Source organism: Chrysemys picta, chromosome 5, assembly GCF_011386835.1.
Source record: "Chrysemys picta bellii isolate R12L10 chromosome 5, ASM1138683v2, whole genome shotgun sequence".
In the NCBI taxonomy this organism is placed as follows: domain Eukaryota; kingdom Metazoa; phylum Chordata; order Testudines; family Emydidae; genus Chrysemys; species Chrysemys picta.
The window spans coordinates 94,401,459-94,416,229 of record NC_088795.1 but is presented as its reverse complement, the minus strand read 5'-3'; the positions used below and the strand labels follow the sequence as shown (position 1 = coordinate 94,416,229).

General features: G+C 39.9%; 1 protein-coding gene across 33 annotated transcripts in view; it reads right to left on the bottom strand.

Annotated features, from left to right (window-relative positions):
- The window catches only part of CORIN (corin, serine peptidase), a 286,238-nt gene that overhangs the window by 228,309 nt on the left and 43,158 nt on the right, over nt 1-14,771 (bottom strand). For all 33 annotated transcript variants that reach the window (XR_010601891.1, XR_010601892.1, XR_010601894.1 and 30 more), the window contains one exon: nt 12,620-13,072. Coding sequence is in view for 29 of the 33 variants with exons in the window: in XM_065598101.1 (XP_065454173.1) it covers nt 12,620-13,072 (453 nt within the window). In the remaining 4 variants the exon portion in view is untranslated. The remainder of the gene's footprint in view (nt 1-12,619; nt 13,073-14,771) is intronic.

Genomic DNA, 14,771 nt, shown 5'->3' with positions numbered 1-14,771 from the left:
AACAGGCATCTTTCATGGGAGGCAGCTAAGTTTGAAAATCTTGGCCTATGTTATTTGCAGATATCTTGAAATGTAATGTGTGCGCCAACATGTAATATTAGGCAACATTTAGAAGAATAAGAGGTTCATGGAAGAGATGACTGTAGCTGAACAGAGAGGACATTCCAAGCAGGTTCCAAATTCTGTGAGATTGTAGGAATGACTAAGTAATGTGGAAGATGATAAAGAAATACAACATCACTTTAGATAAATGCCCCTATGCATGATGACTGAATAATAACTGGGCACAGGAAAAGGCAGAGTTGTTGCAAAATCCTCACAAATCAATGAAAACAATTCTTCTCATCAATTCTTCTACAGCAATTTAGACATATAAATACCACAACAAAGAAATAAGAATGTATTTAAGGGGGAAAGTCTCCTTTAGAAGAGAGGCTCACAAATATTTTCATAGTATGGACCATATCTCACTAGATTGTTATATAAACTTTCTTGTCTCCCATTTGTTATTGTGCAGACCACATCCCCTCCCACTCACAATTGCTTACATGGAAAAGTAATGGTGGAAAAGTACTGAATGTACGTTTCGCTTCCTTTAATGCGATTAACCAGCTAGAAACAGGGAGGCAGTGTAGTCTAAAGGCTATGATGGTGAACTGAGAGTCAGGAGACCTGAATTCAATTCTCCACTCTGCAATGGACCTATAGTGTGACCTGGGGAAAGTCTCTTCCCCTCTTGCCTGTTTATTTAGATTGTAATCTTTTCTGAGTGGAGACTGTGACTGAGCAGAGTGTGTCTAGCACAATGGGGGTCAAATCTTGGCTGGGGCCTCTAAGTGTAATACAGATAATACTGATAGTAACAGTGAATTAGTGCCATGTGATTAACCAGCTCTCCATAGAACATCACCAAATACTGTGTGGACTTCTAATAGTCTGTGGACCACTGCTTTGGAATTCCTGACTTACAAAGAAAAAACAAAAAAACAAAAACCATCTCACCTTAGAACTCTTCTCAATTACTCAGTATGGTTACAGCAATGTACAAATACTTAATACATTAATAAGGATTTTCCAGCATTCACTTCAATCTCTCCCAAAATATCATCTCATACTCACTCAGCATAAGCAGTGATGATGTTGCCCAAAATATTTTTTAGGCTACTCTAATGGTTCTGCAAACAACACAGAGCTGTCCTTTCAAAACTGTTACTATCTGGAAAAATTGAGATAGGTGGTAGCCCTGTAACCAAAAGTAGTTAAGATATATTTACACTGCCCTAATGCCTTTCAGAGTGAAAGAACATGCTTAGGGATCCCAGGCTTGTGATAGTATAGCTTTTGCTGTCAGGCTTCAGTAATTTACTAGAGAATCCAAAAGATCTGCAGTTTTCAGTGATGCAAAAAGGTAACAGATCTTCCATTGGCATACAATTGGCAAAAGGCTGCATTAAACCACAAAAGCATTAGAGTTATGATAGTTACCACTATCCTTTTTGCAAAGGATATAAAACCTATTGCTTCAGATTTTAAACCAATGCACACCCCATCCTCCTTAGGAGTGGGTCGGGGTTGTCTATCAGACTGTCCTTAGGCACTTAGGCACTGTCCTTGGATACCACTCCCTCCACCTCCCTGGACCACTTCCTACCACATCTCCACAGCGTCATGGTCTCCAGATTCCCTTGTGAGGGCAAATCCCCGGGAGTCCAACTCCCAGCGATTCGCTGGAGATAGCAGTTCATCAATCTGGTCCCTGGGTTTTTTGGTTTTCCGCAGTCTGTGGCTGTAGCAGCTCCTGGCCTGGAGCCTCCCCCAAGTATCTTCTCCCTGCGGTGGTCAGCCTAGAATGAGCTGGGCTCTTTTATACTGAGGCAGCAGTTGGAGCATGGCCAGCCCAGTCTGAGGGGTGAGACTTCCGCCACCCATAATGTGGAGTGAACTCTCTCTTGTCCAGTGTGGGATATGCACACACCATCACAGTTTGATTTATGGTAATATCCCTGCTCCTCGTCAGAGACTTTGACATGAAGGGTGCAAAATGACAGAAGGTTTTGTGCCACTCAAGTCAATAAGAGAGGAACTTGTTTTAAAAGTGCTGCAGACCATATTCCTTCTTGTTTCCTTCTATGGGCTACGACAGAAACATTGTCCAGTAAGACTCTTATTGTGCACAGAGTGAGCTAGTGCTCTTAAGCCATATCAGACTGCTCTGAGCTCCAACAAGTAGATGCTGTATTATAATCTCTCTTTTGGGACCATGTATATTGGATCATGGCAGGGCCAACTGTGCTTACCATCCTCCCAGACTGGCATACATTACAAGGACCATCTAGTCTAGCTTTGCTGAATGAGTACCACATTATTAATCTGTCCTTTTCTAGACACTATTTCAGAGAGCTAGATACAGCCTGTGGGACTTCTACTCTCACTTGATCATTGAGCTATGGATAAGCCTTGAATGTGACCTGAACTACTGTAGCATGCACATACACAAAACTGGCATCCCTAAAATTAATTTGAGATTGAATGGTCACTTCTGTGGCACCTCTTATTTACCTTATAGGATCCAAATTCCATTGATGTTCCATGGAGATAAATACCTTATGCCTGATGGTATCTATTATTCATCTAGTGGTGAAGGTAGAATGCACAGTGAATATTTAACTTTATACTCCAATTATTATAAATCTGTGATTCTCCAGAAGAATTCTCTATTGACCTCAGGATGTTCATTTCCATGTTGCCTCTTGACAGGACCATGATCAGCTGATTGTCCAAGAAGGGTATATATGTTTATCTCTTCCTGTCTAAGGGTTGCTACTAGAACTCTAGTAAAGACTCTGGCTCTGTGGATAGTCCAAAGAGGAAAGATTGGTACTGTAAAAGTGTTGCCAGTCATAAACAAAGTAAAGAGACTGTCTATGGCACCAGTCCCTAAACTTTTGAGGGTCACACCCCTCCGTTACCCCTGTCCATACCCCCCACCCACACACACACCCCTGGAACCAGGAGTGGGGCCACAGCTCAGGAGGGGGAACATGGACAGGGAAAAGGGTGCCAGGAACGAGGCCGGGACCAGGGGCCGAGGCTGGGAGCGGACCTGCAGCCAGGATGCAGTGGGGGCTGGCAGTCGGGCCCACAGCCAGGTGCAGCTCTGCTCCTGGCCTTGCCCCCAGCCTCGGCCCCGGGCCAGGAACGGAGCCGTGTCCAGTGGCCAAACCTGGGGGCTGGTGCGGGGCTGCGAGACATGCTGAGGCTGGGGACAGGGACAGGCGCAGGGCCCAGAGCCAAGGACGCGGCTGGGAGCGGGACCGGAGCAGAATGGGGGCAGAGAGAGGCAGCATGGCGCTCCCTCCCTGCACCCATGGGGCCTGTCTCAGGCCCCACCACGCCTTCCCAGACATTCCTCCATGCCCCCTAGGGGAGTGCACCCCACACTTCAGGGACCTCTGGTCTATAGGGATGGGAAACTGGGATGTGAAGATAAGCTTCCTTCAGAGCTGTGAAAAACAGGAATTCCCAGATTAGGATGAGGAGGAAATATGATAGGTTGAGAGTGGGGGGGGGGGGAGGGGGAGGTGTGAGGCATTGTTGGCTCTTTTGTGGCAGGGAGGGTAACAATTGACTTGGCAGATTTTTTTTTTTTGAAGGGGGTGGGGAAACAAGAGAATTTTGAATTAGGGAATGTCACATATCTTGCTTGGAGAAAAGTTTCAAAAGCAGCAACTTGTTAAAATTTGGGGAGCACATCACAAAGGCAGACACCTAGATGACTCAGTTTTTATGTGCAGAGTTTGTATGGTATTGTTATATGTGAGTAGGCTCTTCTGATACTTGGTATGGGTACGTTCCTTGAAGACTCGAATTATTTTGTTTTCATATTTTAGTTCAGGGCTGAGGTTTTATGCCTAATATTTTTTGTTCTTTTATATGTTGTGAGCAGGTGATCCGTTAAACCTCATCTTTCCTCAAACCAATCCTGAGATTGGCTGATTTGAGCTGTAATTTGTTCCATACCTTGTATTTCGTCTAGTCACAGCCTAATTTTATTAGTCTTTAGTGTGCTATATATGGAGATACATTTCCAAGAAACAAGTGATAAGATTCATTTCATTCTGTGTTTTTCTGAAGGAGCTGGGGGTCTATTTCCAGCATCACAGAAGGCTGGATTGAGTGTTGAAGGTATATTTGAAAGCTGTTGTGTGAGAAATTAAACTTTTTAAATACAAATGTGTTTGCTGAAGAAGAGACACAGATACTCAAATGCAATGCCTTACAAATGTGTTTCCAATAAATTAAAATGAGGACTGGGTTACATTAGTACAATTTAATTATTTAACTATACATGTGTTTTCATATTTTTATAGTCGGAATAACAAAGACAAATATTTGTTAACAACAAAGATACACAGTAGAGACATAAAGGCTACAAATAGGGAAGGAGTGAGCTATCTAAACAGAGTCTTGTTGGATTCCCAGTTACCAGTAGTTGGTCACAATTTACCAGTAGCCAAAGGTACTTTTTACAGTTATGTCCTAGAGGACATCATGACCTCTTTTTTGTGATGCAACCTTATCACCGTAATTCATGCCTTCCTTACCTCCAGACAACACTAATGTAATGTGCTCTACTTGGGATGGTACCTTAAATCTATTCAGAAACTAAATCTAGGGCAGAATGCAGCAGCCCACTTGGTAACTGGAGTACTGCAAGTACATTCAGTCTGGATGTTGTAATCTGCAATGTCTCCTTTGGATTTTCCAGGGGAAATTTAAGATCCTGGTTTTGATTTATAAACTCCTAAATGCCCTGAGGCTGACCAATCACCACTCCCTATGCCATAATTCCACAACTGAGTTCTATAGAAGCACTCAAGCTGGACCTCCACTGAAAAAAAAACAAGAAGAGGTTGCTAACAGCAGTGTCTATGAAAGACCTTTTCCTTTGGAACATTCTTCCCACTGCCCCAAAATAATGTAGCCCAGATCTGTTGACCTTCAGGGCAAATGTTGTGATGCTGATGCTGACTTTCTTTTACATACTTTAAATTGTACTTCTAGGTACTTTGATATTTTCAAAAGTGCTCAGTGGTGGCCTAACTCTGCTCTGAATGAGCCTATGGTAAAACTCTCCTTGACTTCAGCAGGAACAGAGTTTTACCAATCCTGATTACTTTTGAAAATCCCACCCTTAATTATCAGAGGCATCTACAGTGTAAGGCAAGTATCCTTTCAATTGTATAAATATAAATCAAATGCAATAAATAAAATAAAAACAAACTGCAGTGTCCAATACTTCCCGGGGAGGAGAGGGGTTGGAAAAAATCACTTACAATCTCATTCAAGATAGAATTTATTAAATAACATCTCCTTTTATAAGCCATTGTAAATTTAAAATTAAAATCTCACATAACACACTGTTATGTGCACAACAATATGCAGGCATATCTGAAAGGTACACACTAAGGTCCTGATCCTGCAAGCTTGTTAATGCAAACTGACCCTCTGCCCACATGGAGCCCCAATGAGGTCAATGGGGCTCTGTGCGGGCATAGCAATTAAGAGGTTAGCAAACATATTAGTTTGCAAGATTGGGGATTAAACGTCTTGCAAATGTTTTGCAGGGTCGGATACTCTGTTCTTTCTAGTTTGTCACCTTATGCTTTACTGTAAAGAGAGACGCGCATAATTGTTTTGATCAAACAGTTTCTATCAGGATCATTTACTGTTTAGAATATATCTATGTTAATAGCAGATATCAAACTTAAAATGTATCAAGTATCAGGGGGTAGCCGTGTTAGTCGGTATCTACAAAAACAACAAGGAGTCTGGTGGCACCTTGAAGACTAACAGATTTATTTGGGCATAAGCTTTCGTGGGTAAAAACCTCACTTCTTCAGATGCATCTGAAGAAGTGAGGTTTTTACCCACGTAAGCTTATGCCCAAATAAATCTGTTAGTCTTTAAGGTGCCACCAAACTTAAAATGTGATTATGATTAAAAAAGTGGCAATTGGAAAACAATATTTTCTCACCTCCAAAAACCTGTGTGTAGTCTGGGTCCTATCTATTTACTGACCAAAAAAGTGTTTAATATTTATCACTCGTTAGTGCCACAGAGCCAATTCAGCTCTGTCAGATAGTATGTTGGGCTCTCTTCTGGGTCTCATATCAACAACAGGAATTGTTAATTAAAGTTCTGTTTGCAGAATATTTATTATTGGTGATGTGCAAGCTAAAGAGAATACAGCTTGGCTATCAGAGTTTGAGGAACTGGCCGTTAGGAAAACCTTCTTTTTACATGTAAATTGAGTAGCTTTAATCTGGATGTCATTGAGAAACAATAAATATGAAAAATTTTACACAGTCACTTTTCAGAGTAGAGCCACACTTAAATTGTGCAAATAATTCGCAGGCTGGAGGTTTGTAAAACTCAAAAAGAGTATTTTTGAATGCTCATACTTCAACTACTCCACTCCAAACACAAAGTCTTTTTATTTCTTTAACGTCATTTGTCTAATAAGTAGAGACATCTTTCCTCAGTCTGGGCTTTTTTAGACCTTTACATGTTAGTTATGCTGATTACAGCAGATTACCATAAAATCAGGCCAAGACTGCTTTCAGTACAATTAAGCAGGCCCCCTTATTATATCTTATGCAATTATTCAGACATGCAAATTCTAATTATCCAATATCCCAAGACAAAGATTTTTTTAAGAGACTAGAACCATTTATTTTTTCATTTTTATCAATCATCATGACAAAGTTCATGTAAATAGATTTTGTGCCTGAGCTAGTAAGTTTTCATGATAATTTTGCAAGGCTCAATTTATCATTCAAGCTTCAGCTGCTTGAATAATAAATTGGCCAATTTATCATCACCTCAAATTTCCTGTTACCAAATTATTCTTATTTAAAATGTATTTACTTTTTATTTTGTTCTTGGACTTCAAAAGTTTTCAGTGAGAAAAGAAAGAAAATGTTAGAAACAGCAAGAGATTCAGATTGAAAGACATGACCGGTCTTTGCTGGTTACATGTGAATATTGTATTCTCCAGATAATTCTATGCAACATGACAGTAGTTCTGAACCATAAGTTGATGTATCAATACTAATACTTCAGGCTTTGTGCCTGATATTCTAGATTCTACCTTGGTACATTAATGATGAGTCTACGTCCACATCCTACTTTACTGGATGTGCTATAATCTACAATGGACCATACAGAAGCATGAAGTAGACCAAGTCTGATTGTAAGTCACAGCATCCAGTTGCCAGAAGCAGGCACTAGCTAATAAAGCCAAGGCATACATCTAGTAATCTGGTATAAAGACCAAAAAAATAACCATACAACAAGACAACCCTAATCTACCTGGTACTCTAGCACAATAGCCACAAATACTCTTTACTGAAATAACCAGATAATTCATTTTACCTGTGTTTTTGAGAGAGAAAGAAAGAATGTGGCAAGTTTGAAAGGGAAATAATACGGTTCTCAGCCAATTAATTTACAGTACCACTAGCGTTCACTCCTGCCATTCCTAGGGAGTATCGTGCCACCCTTGGCATATTACTTCATACATAACCTCTTGGCCAGTTGATAGTTTATTATTTTGTCTATAAGCATCCATTTAAACTATAAGCCACAAAACGTAAAAATGTACAACATATGCACAAGGAGGATCATTGGCTCAAGGCTGAAAAGGACTTGTGCTCTTTACATAAAAATTGGTGTTAAGGTGCTATGTCTATAATTTTAAATGCAAATAGATGTCTCATAAAGGCAGGGAAAAACAACGGGTACAAAACCCGCTTTGTTCTAACCTGGAAGTCTCCCACTCAGCAGCACAGCACAGTGCCAAAAAGCTGAAGAGTGTAGACACATGAGCAAGTGAAAATGTAATTGTGAGGGGGTGTATGCAATCATGTATTCATACTACTACATATAGTATTCATTCCAATGTACATCTGAGGCTGTTAAATATATTATACAGAGGATTGTTTCACTACTATGTATTTAGGTAGGTGATCATCTAGAAATTAAATAAGCACAATAAGGAGCATGAGTTTAGGGTGACCAGATGTCCCGACTTTATAGGGACAGTCCTGATTTTTGGGTCTTTTTCTTACATAAGCTCCTATTACCCCCTGTCCCGATTTTTCACATTTGCTGTCTGGTCACCCTACATGAGTTAGCACAATACTTGTAGTGAATTAAAGTCACAAACTTAGTTGGAAGGACAATATATGATGGGACTGACAAACTTACTAAAATTTGTGCCCTGAATGTTGGATATTTATTTATTTGGTATACTTCTAATTGCCTATGAAGGGAAAAATTTAAAGGGTAATAAGTCTCTTTTTCCTCTTAAATACAAACTGAAATGAAAGAGAAGGTTGTATTATTATTCCAAACTCTCTGTGAAGTTAACTTATTTGTAAAATGGAGGGCTGATACTTGACTGCCTCCTAAAGTAGAAGTACAAGACCTTGCTCAATAAGACATATTATAAGCATCAGTGAGTAGAAGGGTGAAATGTGACCTCACAGGGCTAGTCTACACTGGCAACGCTAAAGCGCTGCCGCCTTGTGTGCTCGTGGCGCAGCGCTGGGAGAGAGCTCTTCCAGTGCTCTTAAAAAAAAAAAAAAAAAAATCACCTCCATGAGGGGCGTGGCTCCCAATGCTAGTGCACTGTCTACACTGGCTCTTTACAGTGCTGAAACTTGCTGCGCTGAGGGGGGTGTTTTTTCACACCCCTGAGCCAGAAAGTTACAGCACTGTAAATTGCCAGTGTAGATAAGCCCTATAGTCTCCTGGCTCCCAGCCCCTGTGCACCTTTACTTAGGCTAAAGGGTACTTTGATTCAGAAGACTCTTCCCCTCTCTCTCTCTGACTCACAGTGCTTCAGATCAGGGAGCCTGCTTCATCTGAACTGCAGAACATCCTACAAAATCTGATACACTTAAGAGCTCTCCTCCTCTCCCTCCCCCAGCAACATCAAAGTCTCCCTCCCTCCTTATAATATAGCTGCAACATATTTGTGTTTCAACAAAAAGTCAAAATAGCTCGAGGTAAAAAACATTTTTATCTTGAAGAAACACTCTATGTCCTTTAAGATAAACCAACACATGTAAAAGTACTCTTTTTTTCTATTTACTGTCAATGTGTGGATTAACAGAATACCACACAGAAGGTTTCTAAATTAAATGAATATACTTTATTTGGACCTCTGGATTCTTTACAAGTTTCCCTGTTGCTATTTTTGTTCTTAGAAAACACTCACATGGACTATGCTTGACCTATGCCAGTGTCTTAAATCTATAGAGCACACTCCGTTTCCAGAACGACAAACCAGAAATATAGCCACATTAACTCAAACCTCTTTACCGGAAAACACACATTTCTCCCCTTTCCTTCCAACACAGATGTAACTCAGAGTATTCCTTTACTAAACTACTTTAAAGGAATTTAATTTCCCTGTTCACTACCTTTATTTAAAAAATAATTTTCAGTCACCTCTTATTTAACAGAGAAGAAACCAAAACCTCTCTCAGTGAAAATCATCTTTTGTTTCAAAACCTCCCATCTATGGGATAAAAGTTAAAACTTGATGATAGTGGAAGATAGTTTTATGTGACCTATGTTAGAACAAAAATTACATCTAATGATAACAATTTTACTGTACTTGGTTTATTGCTGTGGCGACAACTAGGGAATGTTTACTACACACATACGCCAGTGATATGAATCAACCTAAGCAGTAAACTTAGGAAATTTCATACAAAAAAGCAATGTTAAGAGAACACTGAGGTTACCGCAAGGACATCAGAACCATTAAATATATGGAGGCACTATTTTAGTCAACTACTGAATGGTGAGACAGTGGCCAATCCCCCAGATATAGAGGACAGAGACAATCTGTATGTCAAATGAGGGCTAATCACCAGAGTAGATGTAGAAATGGCCATTAATCAGTTAAAAGTTGGAAAGGCACCAGGTCTGGACAACACATTGACAGTGGTTCTTAACATAGTCTACCATGTTCTGCTAGTCATTTGTATAGGCCTCTTACAAAAGATATAGGAAGAAGTAAAAATACCAAACAAATGGAAAAGGGTCTATACAGTGAAACTGCCAAAGAAAGGAGAACTCAGTCCGTGTAAAAGCTGGAGGGGCATTCCTATGCTGTCTATTCCAAGTAAGGTATTTACATGTATTATTCTATACAAAATAAAGAGAGTGGTAGATTCAAAGTTACGACAAGAACAGGCAGAGTTCAGAAGGAGGAATCACATATAGATCAAATGATAATCTTATGCATCATCATAGAAACGTGGATCGAATTGCAATCACTACTTTATTTGAATTGTATAGATTTCCAGAAAGCCTTTGACACAGTGGATGGAACATTTTTATGGAAGTTGTTTTGCCACTATGGAATACCTCAGAAATATGTGAACATAGAGAGCTTTTATGAAAATATGACATGCCACGTTACACATAACAGCAAACTGACTAAACCATTCAAGGTTACTATGGGCATCAGGCAAGGATGTCTTTTGTCACCCATATCTTTTTACTGATAGTGGATTCGGTTATGAGAACTACCACAAAACCAAAGGGCATACAATGGACTTTAACACAAAAGTAAGAGGACCTAGACTTGCAGATGACATCAACTTACTATCCCATACCCAGAGAGACATGCAAGCTAAAATTATCTCTCGGCTTATGCACAATTAGTAGGGTTGAAAATCAACATTGAGAAAACTAAAATCATGAGAATCAGCCCATAACAAGAAACACCAATAACACTTTCTGAGACTGACAAAGAAGAAGTCCGATATTTCCCATAGCTTGGCAGCACTGTAAGTACAACAGATGGAACAGACAAAGGTTCTTTTATTGTTTTAATAAGTTTTCTCTGCAACGTTCTCACCTTAAGAATAAATGTATTTGCTTATAAAGAGCTATGTGCTCACTCGTAACTGCTGACAGTTATAGCTGTTCATAGCCCTGGGAAAGAAAGCAAAGTGTAGACTCTGTCCCGTTTACTCTGGCTTGATGGGGACATCACAGAGTAGGCAGGGACCTGTGCAGGCTGCCAAAAACCCGGTCAGGAGTGAGAAAGATGCTGATCTCCACCCAAGAGAGGTGACAGGTCCAGATGGTCTAGATAATACTTAGTCATGCCATGAGTGCAGGGGACTGGACTAGATGACCTTTTGAGGTCCCTTCCAGTCCTATGATTCTATGACAGCAGAGGAGCCAGGAGCCTAGCGTGGGTGTCCTTGGTGGACCACGAGGGGGAAATATAGGTGCATTTGCTCTGAACTGTGACAACAGTGTGTAATATATTCCTAAAATTTACTCAAGAAGAGAAATCAGAGCTCCCAGCCATCCACCCCTTTTTTGTGTCATTGTAGGAGGAAAAAGGAAATAGGACTTGGAAATGTCTCTTTGGATTTAGCAAGGGCTTATCCTCTGTTCTGCTGAAGAAGAGAAAAGCAGATAAAGGAATCCTCAGTGCTGAAGATATAAATCGTATCTCACATGAAAATTTTACACTAAGGGTTTTCTGATGTGACATTCTTAAATCACATCAGCTCAGCTTGAATAATACAACAATGATTAAAAATTTCAGATAAATCAGTATCGGATGTTACTACTTAACTAGCCACAGTGCCTGGCAGCAGAGTATGGCACGCATCATTATCCTCAAAATAACCAGTAGTATAAATCTTTCAGAAGCAGTTACCACCCCATGAGACACTGTCTCTCTTTCCCCACTACAGAAGTTCTCAAAAACACCATGGCATTCCTAATTGACTGCCATTCTCACATCATTCTGGTTACCATTTCATCTCTGATGAAATCTGATAGCTGATTTATTCCAGTTCTGTGAAGATGCTATTGATCACCTGATACCACAAAGGTAAGACAGTGATATCAAAGTAAAGGGGAGCATTCAATGTTATTTTAATACTGTACCATTGTGTTTTAGAAAACTATGCAGGAATGATACCAATGAGTCCCTCCCCCATCCCGCCAAACTCTGCTAATAAGATTACCATAGTGTTACGGTATTGCACCAGTAGCTGCAGTCATAATGGTAAAACCTGACCACAATTATCTTCAATATTATTTGTTGTTGTTGTTGTTGATTATTTCTTTAGAGTCCCCACAAATGTGATAGAATATGTATTTGTAAAGAACCTATTAGCTTCAAATTGGGCAGGAATTTGTCCAATAAGATATGAAAAAATGTAACCTTAACATTAGGGCCCCTATTCAGCACTGTGCCTAATTTTAAGCATGTGAGTAGGCCCATTGACTTCAATGCAACTACTCATGTCAACCAAACAAACAGCAGTCTAAGTAAGAGTTACTTAACCGCAAAGGAGGTTCGTGTCTCTTCCTCATCAGGGCTGACTATATATTCTGATAAATTGATTCCTTAATATATGGAGCCTGCATGATTAAAACTATCTAGAACTGACTTCTATTCCTGAGAATTCATGGGTTTGGGAAGTATTCCAATCACAATACCAACTGTATATTTTTTGTACTTTTTGTGTTATAATTAGTTATAGAGTCAAATAAAATATCGTCTTACTTTTTTTCAGATTCATTTCTTGTACAGCAGCTGGATGGATAGAACTTAACGTAGGTAGAGAGGATATCCTGTCTGTGATCTTGATGGATGTGTCTGTGGACCAACGAGTTTTCTCCTCTGTAGTGGCAAATGACCACGTATGGTCTTCAGGGGCTCTGGTCAAAATACCAACATCTGTAGTAGTGGGGTTGAATGGTGGGGCTGGTGTAATAGGAGCCAAGGAATCTTCCTGTAAGGCCTGCCTAAACATGCTTAAGTTTTCATGCATTTGGTCAACATGGGATAAAGGGCTTTGGGTCCAGGATGATGGCAGCACTTTGAGATCCACTGTGGGAACCACATCCGAACTATTTTCAACAATATTTGGAAAAGGAATGTCAGATGTTCGAATGTTGCCACCAGCAGCTAGAAGGTCACTCCCATTTGAATAAAAACATGTTTTTTCTAATATACCTGGAAGAGAAAAAAAAAAAGTTCAACACTTACAATCAACACATTCACCAGGATTATTAGGAAGGACAGAAATTTAACCAAATAGTTTTTGAAGGTTATACTACTTCTAACACAATAATTGTTAAAATAATGTTGTGACACTGCATCCTATATCCTTCACAGTGATATTATGATGATATGATTATGACATAATTATGATGTATTTTATGCAAGATAGGTCATGTGAGGTGTCATTGGAAAAGTTATGATTTGCTGAATATGATTATCCTATTTGTATGCATGTATCACTTTTGTATCTGAAGTTATGAATATTGACTATGTATCTGTATTTTCAAATGTAGTTACACCTGGGTAACGCCCACTAGAAAATATGTTTTCAGTCTAGATAGTGGGTGGGGAAGGGCCATTAGGAAAAAACAATAGGCCTCAGGAGAAGCTTATCTCCCATCTGGAGTACCTTCCTGAGAACGCTACAGTCAGCCTCCGAGTAACGGCTGCTATGACTCTACAAGGACATATGATGAGACCACATGTCTCTGGACTCCATCTTGGGATGTCAATATTTTTCCAGAGACTGGTCTGGAAACCAAGCTTTGGGAACAAAGGGTTCCCCCCACATGCAAAAGCTATATAAGGCAGGGAGTGACATCATCTGGTCTGTGTTCTTCACTCCTCACACAAGACGAATCCTGGAAACCCCTGAGGAACAAAGACTGAACTGGGGGAAGTGCTGGACCCAAGGTAAAGGGATTTTTAGCCTGTGAATGAAACACCTGGGGATTCCAAACTGTAAAGCAACTTCAGCTTGCCCCTTAAGAATCTTCAGTCTGCTTGTATCATCTCTTAGGGTGAGACTTTGCTATTCATATCCAATCGATTTAGTATATCAAGCTTAGTTTGCATTTTTTGTTTATTTGCTAAGTAATCTGCTTTGATCTGTTTGCTATCACTTATAATCACTTAAAATCTTTTGTAGTTAATAAACTTGTTTTTACTTTATCTAAACCAGTGCGTTGAAGTGAAGTGTGTGGGAATCATAACTCAGGGGCAAAGGTTGTTACATATTCCTCTCCACCTTGAGGGACGGAGCTTACGCTTTACAGTTTTTTTAATGAGTTTATGCTGTACAGTTCCCTGTGCAGCACAAGACAGTATAATTTTGGGTTTATACTTCAGAGGAGGTGCGTACCTGAGGAGTTGGGAGTTGCCTTATCTGTAGCCTTCCTATGCAGGGGCTGGTCAGAGAGCCTGCATGTAACTGCAGCTGGGTGTCTCCCTACCTGTATGTATGCTGGCGAAAGTGCAGGCTGGAGGGCTTTGCAGCTTGTCACAGCAGTACAGTGTGAGAGGGAGCCCAGGCTGGTGGGTCATGGGGCTTAGTGATACCCCAGTTCCAGATGGCACCCAGAGGAAACCCGTCAGAAATCTATTTTTACTTTTAAAAAGTTTCATAGGTTAGATATTTTAGTTCTATTCTAAGAATTTTCAAAAGGGCCACCAAGTAAAATGAAACCACAGTCAAATAAAAGCCACAACAAACATATTATTAATTTGCCACCCAACACAAATCAGTAGTCCTCACAAAACACAAACTAAAAACATTTTAGCCTTATCCAGAATGAAGTCACTGGGCTTTTCCCTTTTTTTTTTTTTTTTTTTTTTTTTTTTTAGAACTGCGGATTAGAGTGGGAGCAGGTAT